Source organism: Mytilus edulis, chromosome 12 (genome assembly GCF_963676685.1).
Source record: "Mytilus edulis chromosome 12, xbMytEdul2.2, whole genome shotgun sequence".
In the NCBI taxonomy this organism is placed as follows: domain Eukaryota; kingdom Metazoa; phylum Mollusca; class Bivalvia; order Mytilida; family Mytilidae; genus Mytilus; species Mytilus edulis.
The window spans coordinates 60502791-60516691 of record NC_092355.1 but is presented as its reverse complement, the minus strand read 5'-3'; the positions used below and the strand labels follow the sequence as shown (position 1 = coordinate 60516691).

Here is a 13901-nt window from a genome sequence, read left to right as displayed (position 1 = left end):
CGCCATGGCTAAAAATAGAACATAGGGGTAAAATGCAGTTTTTGGCTTATAACTCAAAAACCAAAGCATTTAGAGCAAATCTTACATGGGGTAAAATTGTTTATCAGGTCAAGATCTATCTGCCCTGAAATTTTCAGATGAATCAGACAACCGGTTGTTGGGTTGCTGCCCCTGAATATGTAATTTTAAGGAAATTTTGCTGTTTTTGGTTATTATCTTGAATATTGTTATAGATAGAGATAAACTGTAAACAGCAATAATGTTCAGCAAAGTAAGATTTACAAATAAGTCAACATGACTGAAATGGTCAGTTGACCCCTTTAGGAGTTATTGCCCTTTATAGTCAATTTTTAACCATTTTTCGTAAATCTTAGTAATCTTGTAGAAAAATCTTCTCCTCTGAAACTACTGGGCCAAATTTAACCAAACGTGGCCATAATCATCATTGGGGTATCTAGTTTTAAAAATGTGTCCGGTGACTCGGCCAACCAAGCAAGATGGCTGCCATGGCTAAAAATAGAACATAGGGGTAAAATGCAGTTTTTGGCTTTTAACTCAAAAACCAAAGCATTTAGAGCAAATCTGACATGGGGTAAAATTGTTTATCAGGTCAAATCTATCTGCCCTGAAATTTTCAGATGAATCGGACATTCCGTTGTTGGGTTGCTGCCCCTAAAATGGTAATTTTAAGGAAATTTTGCTGTTTTTGGTTATTATCTTGAATATTATTATAGATAGAGATAAACTGTAAACAGCAATAATGTTCAGCAAAGTAAGATCTACAAATAAGTCAACAAGACCAAAATGGTCAGTTGACCACTTTAGGAGTTATTGCCCTTTATAGTCAATTTTTAACCATTTTTCGTAAATCTTAATAATCTTTTAGAAAAATCTTCTCCTCTGAAACTACTGGGCCAAATCTAACCAAACTTAGCCATAATCATCATTTGGGTATCTAGTTAAAAAAATGTGTCTGGTAAATCGGCCAACAAACCAAGATGGCCGCCATGGCTAAAAATAAAACATGGGGGTAAAATGCAGTTTTTGGCTTATAACTCAAAAACCAAAGCATTAAGAGCAAATCTGACAGGAAGTAAAATTGTTGATCAGGTCACGATCTATCTGCCCTGGAATTTTCAGATGAATCGGATAATCAGTTGTTAGGTTGCTGCCCCTGAATTGGTAATTTTGAGGAAATTTTGCTGTTTTTTTGTTATTATCTTGAATATTATTATAGATAGAGATAAACTGTAAACAGCAATAATGTACAGCAAAGTAAGAACTAAAAATAAGTCACTATGACCAAAATAGTCAATTGACCCCCTAAGGAGTTATTGCCCTTCATAGTCAATTTTTAACAATTTTCTTAGAATTTGAAGATTTTCAATAACATTTTCCACAGAAAGTACTGTTATAGATAGAGATAATTGTAAGCAGCAAGAATGTTTAGTAAAGTAAGATCTACAAACACATCACCATCACCAAAACACAATTTTGTCATGAATCCATCTGTGTCCATTATTTAATATTCACATAGACCAAGGTGAGCGACACAGGCTCTTTAGAGCCTCTAGTTTTCTAATTCTATGGAAATTTATCTCTTTCCGAAACTATTGTATAAAAAAATTACTCAACATGTCATTGCCTGTGATCTCAAAAGATGATTGGATGATTTTTAGGGTCATAACCTTTTTAGCTAACTGGATGAATCTGTCAACATATATTTGATCCACCTAACAGAAGTTCCAATGGAAACTTTGTTATAAACATTGTCATAATATCTATTCCTGTTGTAACAAATGTTCTATACCATTTATTCCGTTAGGAACATATACTGTAATATTTATTCCTGTGGAAATAGTATTCCAGAATATCTTTTCTTTTTGGAACTTGTATTATGATGGAACTTCTATTCTGTGACAATCAAAATGTGCTAACAGGTGTTAATGAAATCGACAATTTCGTGGAATGTGAAAGGCACTCAAAGGGGGTTTTCGTTTAACAAAAAAAGATTATTTTTTTTTAAATCATTAGAGAAACAGATTCTTACATAGTTACTTGTGGATTATCAGATTTATCCAATCTCGATAGTTAAATTATAAATTTTAAAGTCCTCGCTGAGGCTCGGACTTTAAAATTGATAAATTAACTATGTTGATTGAATAAATCCGATAATCCACTGATACCAATGTAAGAATCTATATATATATAAATGCTTCAAGTTGGCATATAACTTACAGGCAGATTACAGTGTTAGTTATCTTCATATTTTTAGCTCAAATTTCTCGCCAAGTCAGCTCTTCTTATCATTTGTTGTTAGTTGTCCGTCGTTGTCTTAGCTAACTTTTTACAAGTTGCACTTCTTCTAGAGAACCACTTAATGGAATGAATTGAATCTTTGTAGGGGAACCATCATCCAAGATGGCAACCAGCTGGGGACTTAGTTTAACAAAGAACTCGATAGAATATATTTGTATATATACAAATGTCTTGTTCTAGACAACAGCTTAATGGGTTGAAACCATAGCATGGCATGAATGTTCCTAATGAGGTGCTAACGAAGTGTTTAAGGTGATCCATCATCCAAGATGGACGCCATCGGGAAACTCCGTTTAACATAGGAACTTATGGGCAATATATACATATGTCTTTTTTGAGAGAACCACTTAATGGAATGACACTAAACGTGGCAACATTGTTCCTATTGTGGTCTTGGCTACATGTTGTTACTTTGTAGCCATTCAATCGCCCAAGATGGCTGCCTACGGGAAATTCATTATAACAACTTACTTGTGAAATATGTGAAATACATACAAAAGTCTTGTGTAGCAAATGCACCAAATATGATGGCAGCCAAGGGGATACTCAGTTTAACAAAGGACCTCAAGGGAATGAAACCAAACATGGCATAAATGTTTCTTATGATGTGCTTGAAGTGTTTCTACTTTGTTGCCGATTTAATGTTCAAGATGGCTACCAGGATTTTCTATTATATAATTGGGCCAATATTAAACCAAATTTGGCCTCAATCCTTATTAGGGTAAATGTTATGACTTTAATCAATTTTTACATGATTTTCATAACCAAAGTAGAATCAGGTGAGTGAAATAGGCTCTTGGGAATCTCTAGTTACTTTTCACTGAGATTGGAAGCAGTTTTAAGAGATATACAATGCATACCTGTAACTTGACATTGCACAAGGTCATGTTTTTCTCTGACTGTTTATGACGTCTTTACAATAAATCCATTGGATCTTCAATGTGTACGGATTGATAGTTTAGTCTTAAGATTCATGATTTTTTTTAATTAGTTGTTAGTGACTTTGAACTAGCTGTCAGATAACTGTGAGTACTCTCAGATCTGTTCGTTGTGTCTTTTTGTTGTCAGATGTACAAGTACTCCGCCACGTCCACTTGTATTTTTGTTCATCTTATGAGTTAAGCCTTTTTCATCTGATTTGTATAGTTCGTTCTTATGTTGTACTGTTATACCACTGTCCCAGGTTAGCATGGTTTAAGGGAGTGTTGGGATCTCGCTAGCATGGTCAACCCCGCCACATTGTTCATGTATGTGCATGTCCTGAGTCAGGAGCCTGTAATTCAGTGGTTGTTGTTTGTTTATGTGTTGTATATTTGTTTTTCGTTCATTTTTTTATATAAATAAGACCGTTAGTTTTCTTGTTTACTTGTTTTACATTGTTGAAGGCCGTACAGTGACATATAGTTGTTAATGTCTGTGTCATTTTTGGTCTCTTGTGGATAGTTGTCTCATTGGCATTCATACCACATCTCCTTTTTTATATAGACATGAAGGCACATCTTAAAATGCAACATAACAAAAAATGTTCACTTGTCTTGTTAAAAGTTTAACGATTGTTGCCAATATCAGTAACTGGTAACTGGTTTGGAGCATGTTAGTATACACCCAGGTTTTGAGGGGTTCTCAATCTTTCGTGTTCCCTATAGTGTTTTGTTGACAGTTGTTAGATTTTTTTGAATTTTGTATTTTTTTGTATTGCCTTCCCTTGGTCAAATGGTACAATTTATACAATTAAGCTTAATTAGTAAAATTATAAAAGAAAAATCTGTTGTTCGACGTGTTGCCATTTTCTTTCAACGTGATGTTTTACTCTATTTCTAAGCTTCTGGTTTTTAATTGCCTTCCTTTTTTATGAAAGTGATAAAATTAAAATATATTTGAGACAAATTACACATCTGATTACATTGCATTTTAGTTTTATTATACTTTTAGTCTTCTTACTACACTGGGTGAACTCAATACTGACCTATTGTAAGGTGGTGTATGCTGGCATACCTAGGATCTTGTTTGTTGCCACCCATAAGGACAAGATACCAGTGGTAAGTGAAAAAGATATATGTAGGTCATTTATTGAGGTTTTCCTTAGATCTTGTTTGTATTCACTAAGAAGGACACAGTACCAGAGTGTTCTCATAGTAGCAACATGTAGAACCAAGCTTCATGGGAACATGTTATACTTGGTGATGCATCATCAGGTTCATAGATAAACCATTGTCTATTTTACAGGTACTTTATACATGTGTTATATGTTTAAACATAATGGCTTTTAAAAACACAGGGTCATATATTTTGTAAAAGCATACATTCCTTTACAAACTAGTTTGACTCCAGAAAATAACATACAAAAAGAAAGATGGTAATGCTGACTGCACTGATATTGCAAATATTGTGATTAAAAATAACTCTTTTCCAATGGTCAAAAATAAGATAAAGAGGACAAATGTGATTTGCTAAACATATATGTTGATTTAATATCCACATGAAGAAATTTCATACCACACTGGTGTGTTTGTGTATTAATCCTTGATAATTTTGTTGACTTGAACAGTTGATGATGTGTCTTAATACTTTTTTTAATCATTTGACAATGAAAATGTAATTCCTATTTTTGTCCAAGATGGAACCACCAGCTATAAAGTAGTCAGCACTTTAGTGTTGACCTGAATATCAATTATATAGAAATTTTTATTATCTTACTGTTTGCAAAACTATAACTTATTCGAAATACTATGGATTTTTCTTATCCAAGGCATAGCCATATTTGACACAACTTTTTGGAATTTTTGATCGATCCCAATTCTTTTCAACTTTGTACTCCTTTGCTTTATAACTAGTTTGATCGGAGCGTCACTGGTGAGTCTTATGGAGACGAATCGCGTGTTTGGCGTAACAAATAATAATTCTGGTACCTAAATTGATGATTTTGTCTCAATCTTCATATTTTCCATGGTTTAGACTTAGTGGAGGATATAAGCTCAAGAAATACATGATAACTATAATCTATATATATGTTACAGTAAAAAGGTGAAATAGGGAATTACAAGTAATAACTAAACAATTCAGTAAATACATGAAATTACTACTCATTTAGGAATTACATGTATTTACTGATTGTTTCAGTGATTACAGGTATTCAATGATTTTTTTAGTAATTTTTACAGTTATTTACTAACTTAAGATATAAAATAAGGAAGTAACAGGGTAGGGATTGTTGGGATCAGTTAAGGGTTAGGGAATCAAAGCTCCTTCAACACTGCATGCTCTTTAGTTCTGTTTGTGAATTGAAACAGGAAAATGATTGTTATATAAGTTTTGAAACTCACTCAAAATCTTTGCAACATGCATGCCAATGATATAAATTTAAATATGAGAAATACATTTGTAAGAAGTTTTGAGGCAAATTCTGCTGTTCTTTTTGGTGATAGACATTTGATTATGCCAAATTTGGTTAAATGATCTTGATAATTCATAATAAAATTAAAATTTCCATTTGACATACTTTGCATATCATTTAGAATAATTTTACATATGAGGTGATTAAATTCCTTTTACAAAATAGGTTTAACTACAACTTCTTTTGTCAGAACTTTGTGATGAAGCGGACATTCGCCATAAATAAAATTATATTTTTATGCCCCACCTACGATAGTAGAGGGTCATTATTTTCTGGTCTGTGGCTCCGTTCGTTCGTCCGTCCGTCTGTGTGTCCGTTCTTCCGTCAAGGTTAAAGTTTTTGGTCAAGGTAGTTTTTGATGAAGCTGAAGTCCAATCAACTTGAAACTAAATTAGTACACTTGTTGCTTATGAGATGATCTTTCTAATTTTAATGCCAAATTAGATAATTACCCAATTTCACGGTCCATGGAACATGGAAAAGGATAGTGCGAGTGGGGCATCCGTGTACTTTAGACACATTCTTGTTGTGTGTCTTTTTGATGACTTTCTCTAGACCTCCAAACATAGTCTGCAACAAAATTGTATTATACAAGTCATACAGCAGTTATCCCACCTTTTGTGTAGCAAATATAGATATCTATTTAAAATTGAAATAAATGCATAAATAAGATAAGATAAGATAAGATATTACTCCAATTAAAGAGTCAATGAAGAGCATAGTAATTTATTAAAATGATTTTGGTAATTGACAAAATAATGTTGATATACATCATGTATAAATTTATTCGATATTTAGTGGCTATTGACATAATGATAGTGTCGCATAAGAAGCAAAGAACACCTATCCTTACAAAGCACCTGGTCTTGATTTGCAAACAGACAGACACAGACGGACATTATTATTTCTGGGTAGGTTTGATGCTTTTTGGGCGGAGTTTTACAATGTGTTTACTGCTGTATTTTTTACATCATTAATCACAAATTTAAATTATGGTGGGAGGGGTATATTCAACAAAACTAGTGTACCCCAGCATATAAAGAAGGAGCCTGTTCCAAGTCCTTAGATGGGTCCAGGAAAGGGACCTGGTAGGATATTCGGTTTAACAAAGCAAGAGGTGCATATGTATCCACTTAGCCCCCTCCGCCTTTTACTACAGCTTAGCCCGTTGAACAGGACTGTTAAATAACTTGTATAGGTTGAATTACTTTAAGTACAACAGAAATGTCATGAAAACCATAACTTACCATGAGAGAATATAGTTATCAAAGGTACCAGGATTATAATTGTGTACGCCAGACTCGGGTTTCATCTACATAAGACTCAACAGTGACGCTCATATCAAAATATTTATAAAGCCAAACAAGTACAAAGTTGAAGAGCATTGAGGATCCAAAATTCCAAAAAGTTGTGCCAAGGTAATCTATCCCTGGAATAAGAAAATCCTTAGTTTTTTCAAAAATTTAAAGTTTGGGAAACAGGAAATTTATAAAAATGACCACATTATTGATATTCATGTCAACACCGAAGTGTTGACTACTGGGTTGGCGATACCCTCGGGGACGAAACGTCCACCAGCAGTGGCATCGACCCAGTGGTGTAAATAGTTATCAAAGGTACCAGGATTATAATTTTGTACGCCAGACGCGCGTTTCTTCTACATAAGACTCATCAGTGACGCTCATATCAAAATATTTATAAAGCCAAACAAGTACAAAGTTGAAGAGCATTGAGGATCCAAAATTAGAGAAGATTGTAATCATCGCATGTCTTTTTGTAGTATCATTAACAATTTTTTCAATTTGCTATATTATAGGGTTTAGCTTTTCCCTTGGCATTTAGACTCTGTCACCTTGTTAATTAAACAATTTCAATAACTCATGTTTAGATATCTATTTTTTTAGTCGTGCATTTTCAAAAAAACATAACTAGTATTCAATGGGGTCGAATTTTTCACTTGCAAGTGAATAACTCATCAGCCATGTTTTTTTAAAGTACCACAAAAGCGAACTAAAATCTCATTCAACAAAAAAAAATCATATCTAACTTTTTGTATTAAAGAGCAAATGCCCCTTTAACAAAAAGGTATATTTAAGGATTATTAACTGAGTTTTGGTCAGCTGACTGAGGGTATCACAAGCCCAGTCATAAGTCAGCACTTTTTGTGCTGACATGAATTGTCATTGATATGGTTATATTTATAAATTTACTGTTACAAATTTTTGAATTTTTTGAAATACTAAGGCTTTTCTACCTCAGGCATAGATTACCTCAGGTGTATTTGGCAAACTTTTAGGAATTTTGGTCCTCAATGCTCTTCAACTTCGTACTTTATTTGGCATTTTTAACTTTTTGGGATTCGAGCGTCACTGATGAGTCTTGTAGAAGAAACGTGCGTCTGGCTTATATACTAAATTTAATCCGGGTACATATGGTATCTATGATGAGTTTATTTTGATCAGCTGACCATATTACAACATTGATTGACAGCTGTTAGTAAATAGATGACAAAAATCATTTAAATATTAGTAATTATTGGTAATAACTAGGCAGTTTAAGGAATTACTTGTATTAACTAAGTGCAATTTTAGTAATTACATGTAATTCCTAATTTCAACTATTTACAGTAACATATACATTATTTTATGTACATGTATTTAGAAACAAAGTAACAAAAGAAGATGTTACAATGCAGTGTAGTTTTGTTACTGTCAATGACAAATATCCATAAAAACAAAACAAAAAATAATTGTACAACAGTCTTTTGTAAGCACTTAAACCAGTTCTTTGAATAATAATTATATCATATTCCTCTACAAGTATGACGTCAATCATTTGCAACAGCTTCCTATTCAGCCTTCACATGTGTACTTAAAGATGATTATTTTTGACAGGAAGATGTGGAAACCAGACGTGCACTATTGTACAGCGAAGTAGAGGAACTATTTAAGGATCACGAGGGAAGAAATCATCTTGTCCTCGACAAACAAATATTCGTCAATGCAACTGATAAAAATGATCAAGAAATTAAATCCCTGAAGGAAGCCATCACAGAGCTTACTTTCGATCATCCTTGTTGGGGGGAGAAGATGCCAAACGCATGTGTCCCACTAGAACTGGAGATTGCTGAAATGGTAGCTTCAGGAAAGCAAATCCTGTCATTGGTAGAACTTGAAGAATTGAATTCAATCAGCGAGGTGTCCGTCCTGGATTCAGAACAACTTCATGACTTCCTACACTTCCAACATTCTCTTGGGAAGCTTATCTACTTTGATACCATTCAGCTCCAAGATTATGTTATAATTAACCCGCTACTCATGGTGGAGGTTATGAGATCCTTTGTGACAGGTATTTATCAATTGAAAACTAAGAGTTACTGTCTTATTTCATATAGATGTTATTGTTGTAAATGATTGGACCATTGGACAAAACTGATTTATGGCTTTTTATTTTGTGTTTATGCTGATAGATATTGATTCTTTAATGCCTTTATGAATTTTTTTGTTATCCTGGGATGTTGCCCACAATGTAAAAGGTAATGGTCTCTGTTTGTATGTGCGTCTGTCCATATGAAACACTTCAATATTCAGACACTGTTTGCCATCAGAATTTGTTTACTTGGTAGGATTGGCTGTCGTCATATTCTCTGTACTGTGCTTAATCATTATTTTTGTTAGACCATTTTTGCAGGAGTAAATTGATCCATACTTGGTTAAATAAGTTGTTATCATATTTCACCACCATGTTTTATCGTTATTTTATTGGACAATTTTAACTAGAGTAAATTAACTCATACTTTGTAGGATTAGTTGTCATCATATCCTGTAACTAAAACTATTATAGAAAGCTTTTATAACTGGTAGGATTGTTTACCATAGTGTAGTTTTATTTTTACAGGACTCTTATGAGAATTTCAACAATTTTTCAGCTTTTCTTATCATTTGGCATGTTTGGTACTAGTTGTTTGTCTTCTTTGTTGTTTGTTAACTTTGACAGAGATCTTCTCTAAAAGTATGTGGCCAAATTTAACCAAACTTTTCTATAATCATGCTTAGGGTTATTTTAATGTCCCAACTTTATGCATTAGTTTTTATACGACCGCAAAAATTGAAATTTTTTTGGTCATACATTGGTATGATGTTGGCGTCGTCGTCGTCATCGTCGTCCGGATACTTTAAATTTTCGCACTCTTAACTTTAGTAAAAGTGAATAGAAATCTATGAAATTTTAACACAAGGTTTATGACCACAAAAGGAAGGTTGGGATTGATTTTGGGAGTTTTGGTCCCAATGTTTTAGGAATTAGGGGCCAAAAAGGGCCCAAATAAGCATTTGAATAATTGGGGTTCTTTGATATACCGAATCTAAATGTGTATGTAGATTCTTAAGTTTTGGTCCCGTTTTCAAATTGGTCTACATTAAGGTCCAAAGGGTCCAAAATTAAGTTTGATTTTAGCAAAAATTGAATCCTTGGGGTTCTTTCATATGCTGAATATAAAAATGTACTTAGATTTTTGATTATTGGTCCAGTTTTCAAGTTGGTCTAAATCGGGGTCCAAAATCTTTCATCAAAAATTTAATAATTGGGATTCTTTGATATGCCAAATCTAACTGTGTATGTAGATTCTTAGTTTTTGGTCCCGTTTTCAAATTGGTCTACATTAAAGTCCAAAGGATCCAAAATTAAACTAAGTTTGATTTTAACAAAAAATGAATCCTTGGGCTTTTTTGATATGCTGAATCTAAACATGTACTTAGATATTTGATTATGGACCCAGTTTTCAAGTTGGTTCAAATCAGGATTCAAAATTATTATATTAAGTATTGTGCAATAGCAAGAAATTTTCAATTGCACAGTATTCAGCAATAGCAAGAAATCTTCAATTGCACAGTATTGTGCAATAGCAAAGAAATTTTCAATTGCACAGTATTACGCAATAGCAAGAAATCTTCAATTGCACAATAGCAAATATTTTCAATTGCACAGTATTGCGCAATAGCAAGAAATATCTAATTGCACAATATTGTGCAATAGCAAGAAATTTTTAATTGGAGTTATCTTTCTTTGTTCAGAATAGTAGTTGAATCAACTTAAATCATTGTTTTATACAATATACAATGTATATTCACTTTTACTACCAACCAATCTTGACCATTTAGTGATAACAAGCACTTTATTTTACATTTTAATATTTCATGATGTATTTAAGAGTAGTTATTGTTGAAAACTCCATTAGAAATTTGAATTGAGATCAGCTTTGGAAAAAGGGAAAGGTAGATGTGAAAAAAAAAATGGGGGGGGGGGGTAAATTTTTCTCATTTCAGAATTTATAAATAAAAAGAAAATTTCTTCAAACATTTTTTTGAGAGGATTAATATTCAACACCATAGTGAATTGTTTACTATTATGCTACACAGACTTCTGACCTAGAAAGCCATCGTTGAAAATTGATCAGTGAAAGATTTTTTTTTAGCTCACCTGGCCTGAAGGGCCAAGTGAGCTTTTCTCATCACTTGTTGTCCGTCTTCCGTCGTCGTCGTTAACTTTTTACATTTTAAACTTCTTCTAGAGAACCACTGAATGGAACGAAACCAAACATGGCATGAATGTTCCTTATGAGGTGCTGACCAAGTGTTGTTACTTTGTAGCCAATCCATCATCCAAGATGGTCGCCAGCGGGGGACTTACTTTAACATAGGACCCTATGGGAACTGCATACAAATGACTTCTTTTAGAGAACCACTGAATGGAATGAAACGAAACATGGCATGAATGTACTTTATAAGCGCTGACAAAGTGTTGTTACTTTCTAACTGATCCATCATCCAAGATGGCCGCCAGCAGGGGACTTAGTTTAACATAAGACCCTATGGGAAATGCATACAAATGACTTCTTTTAGAGAACCACTGAATGGAATGAAACCAAACATGGAATAAATGTTCCTTATGAGGTGCTGACCAAGTGTTGTTTCTTTGTCGCCATTCCAACATTCAAGATGGCCGCCAGTGGGGGGACTTACTTTAACAAAGGACCCTATTAGAAATGCATAAAAATGACTTCTTTTAGAGAACCACTGAATGGAATGAAACCAAACATGGCATGAATGTTCCTTATGAGGTGCTGACTAAGTGTTGTTACTTTGTAGCGGATCCATCATCCAAGATGGCCGCCAGCGGGGGACTTAGTTTAACATAGGACCCTATGGGAAATGCATACAAATGACTTCTTTTAGAGAACCACTAAATGGAATGAAACCAAACATGGCATGAATGTTCCTTATGAGGTGCTGACTAAGTGTTGTTACTTTGTAGCTGATCCATCATCCAAGATGGCCGCCAGCGGGGGACTTAGTTTAACATAGGACCCTATGGGAAATGCATACAAATGACTTCTTTTAGAGAACCACTGAATGGAATGAAACCAAACATGGCATGAATGTTCCTTATGAGGTGCTGACTAAGTGTTGTTACTTTGTAGTGGATCCATCATCCAAGATGGCCGCCAGCGGGGGACTTAGTTTAACATAGGACCCTAAGGGAAATGCATACAAATGACTTCTTTTAGAGAACCACTGAATAGAATGTAAGCAAACATAGCATAAATGTTCCTTATGAGATGCTGACCAAATGTTGTTACTTTGTAGCCGATCCATCATCCAAGATGGCCGCCAGTAGGGGACTTAGTTTAACATAGGACCCTATGGGAAATGCATACAAAAGTCTTCTTTTAAAGAACCAGTGAATTGAATGAAATAAAACATAGCATGAATGTTCCTTTCCTCATGAGGTGCTGGCCAAGTGTTGTTACTTTTAGCCAAATTTTATATTTTTTTATATGATTTCAAAAACCCAAGTAGAATCAGGTGAGCGATACAGGCTCTTGAGAGCCTCTAGTTTCTTAATAATGTCATTCCTCTAAAATAAATGCTCCTTCTTTTTCAGATGTAGGATTTTGGCCAAAGAAAAAAGGTTTACAGGAGACTTTCCAAAGAATGTCAGAAAGTGGGATCATACAACGAGAAGACCTGTATCAGATCTGGAAACAAAAGGACTTCCAAGCCTATTTACCATACAAAGAGTTTATATTCAACATCCTCATTCATTTAGATATTCTGGCAGAGCAAAGGAGATATGATACAGCTACAGGAAGTCGGTTGCCAGTAGAGAACTTCTTTGTTCCCTGTATGGTCACAGAAAGAAATACCACCAGCTTCATGGAAAAAGAATGTACACTAGAGAGAGCAATATGTTTAGCGTTTGTTTTCAAAGGCACTGTCATACCACCAGCTTTGCCCAATCGTCTAATCAGTGCGTGTCTGAGTATGTGGACTTTGAAGCAGTATGAAGGGAGACTGCTCCTCTTTTCAGGATTTATTGTAGTCTCATTTGACAAGGCACATGATGTTGTAGTATGTGTTGAAGGCAACAAGATTCTTCTTTATATAGTCCATAAATCTTCGGCTGGACTAATAGTACAAGATGTAGCCACTGGAGTTAAGGAATGTTTGGTTACAACAATGAAGAGAATATCAGATTTCTATCGGTCAACCATCCATGAAAAACACAGCCAACAATTACCTTTTCACCTTGAATATTCATGTTCTCAGTTGACATGCTTCATCAGTGAAGAGGAAGCTGTGCAAACCAATGTATGGGTTTGTGACAAACATAGTCAAACACACAGATCAAGAAACTGGGAGGTTTGGAACCAAGATAAGGTATATATATTTTATATAGTCAGGCCACAATTAAAAATATTTTGGTTTGCCCAACCCTACCCAAGGTTAAGACAGTGGGTAGGTAGTTAGGCTTTTTCTTTTTTTTTAAGTATTAGATGTTAATGAGTCTTCATGCATATCTGATTAAAAAAAAAAATTCAAATCAGGACAATAAAAGAATTTGAATAGGCTTCTTTTTTCTGAGTAGGTAGGGTTTGGGCAAACAAACCTATTCTTTTTTATGGCCTCAGTAAGCAGAATGAGCAAATTAAAAAAAAAAATCAAACACAATAACAAGGACAATTTAAAACTTATTTTTGTACGAATTTGACACAATAATTACTATAATTAAAAATAGTTCCTTTATCATTACCTTGCATAGATCTAATATGACTAAATGTTCTTTATATTGTTTACAATATATAGAGAATAATACATGGCAAAATCCGTATCATATGTCGTATCATCCC

General features: G+C 34.0%; 1 protein-coding gene across 1 annotated transcript in view; it reads left to right on the top strand.

Annotated features, from left to right (window-relative positions):
* Window positions 1-13901, top strand: part of LOC139498903 (uncharacterized) — a 113207-nt gene that overhangs the window by 91217 nt on the left and 8089 nt on the right. Inside the window, exons 15-17 of the mRNA XM_071287492.1 lie at window positions 4252-4358; window positions 8608-9061; window positions 12656-13431. Of these exons, the coding sequence (XP_071143593.1) occupies window positions 4252-4358; window positions 8608-9061; window positions 12656-13431 (1337 nt within the window). The remainder of the gene's footprint in view (window positions 1-4251; window positions 4359-8607; window positions 9062-12655; window positions 13432-13901) is intronic.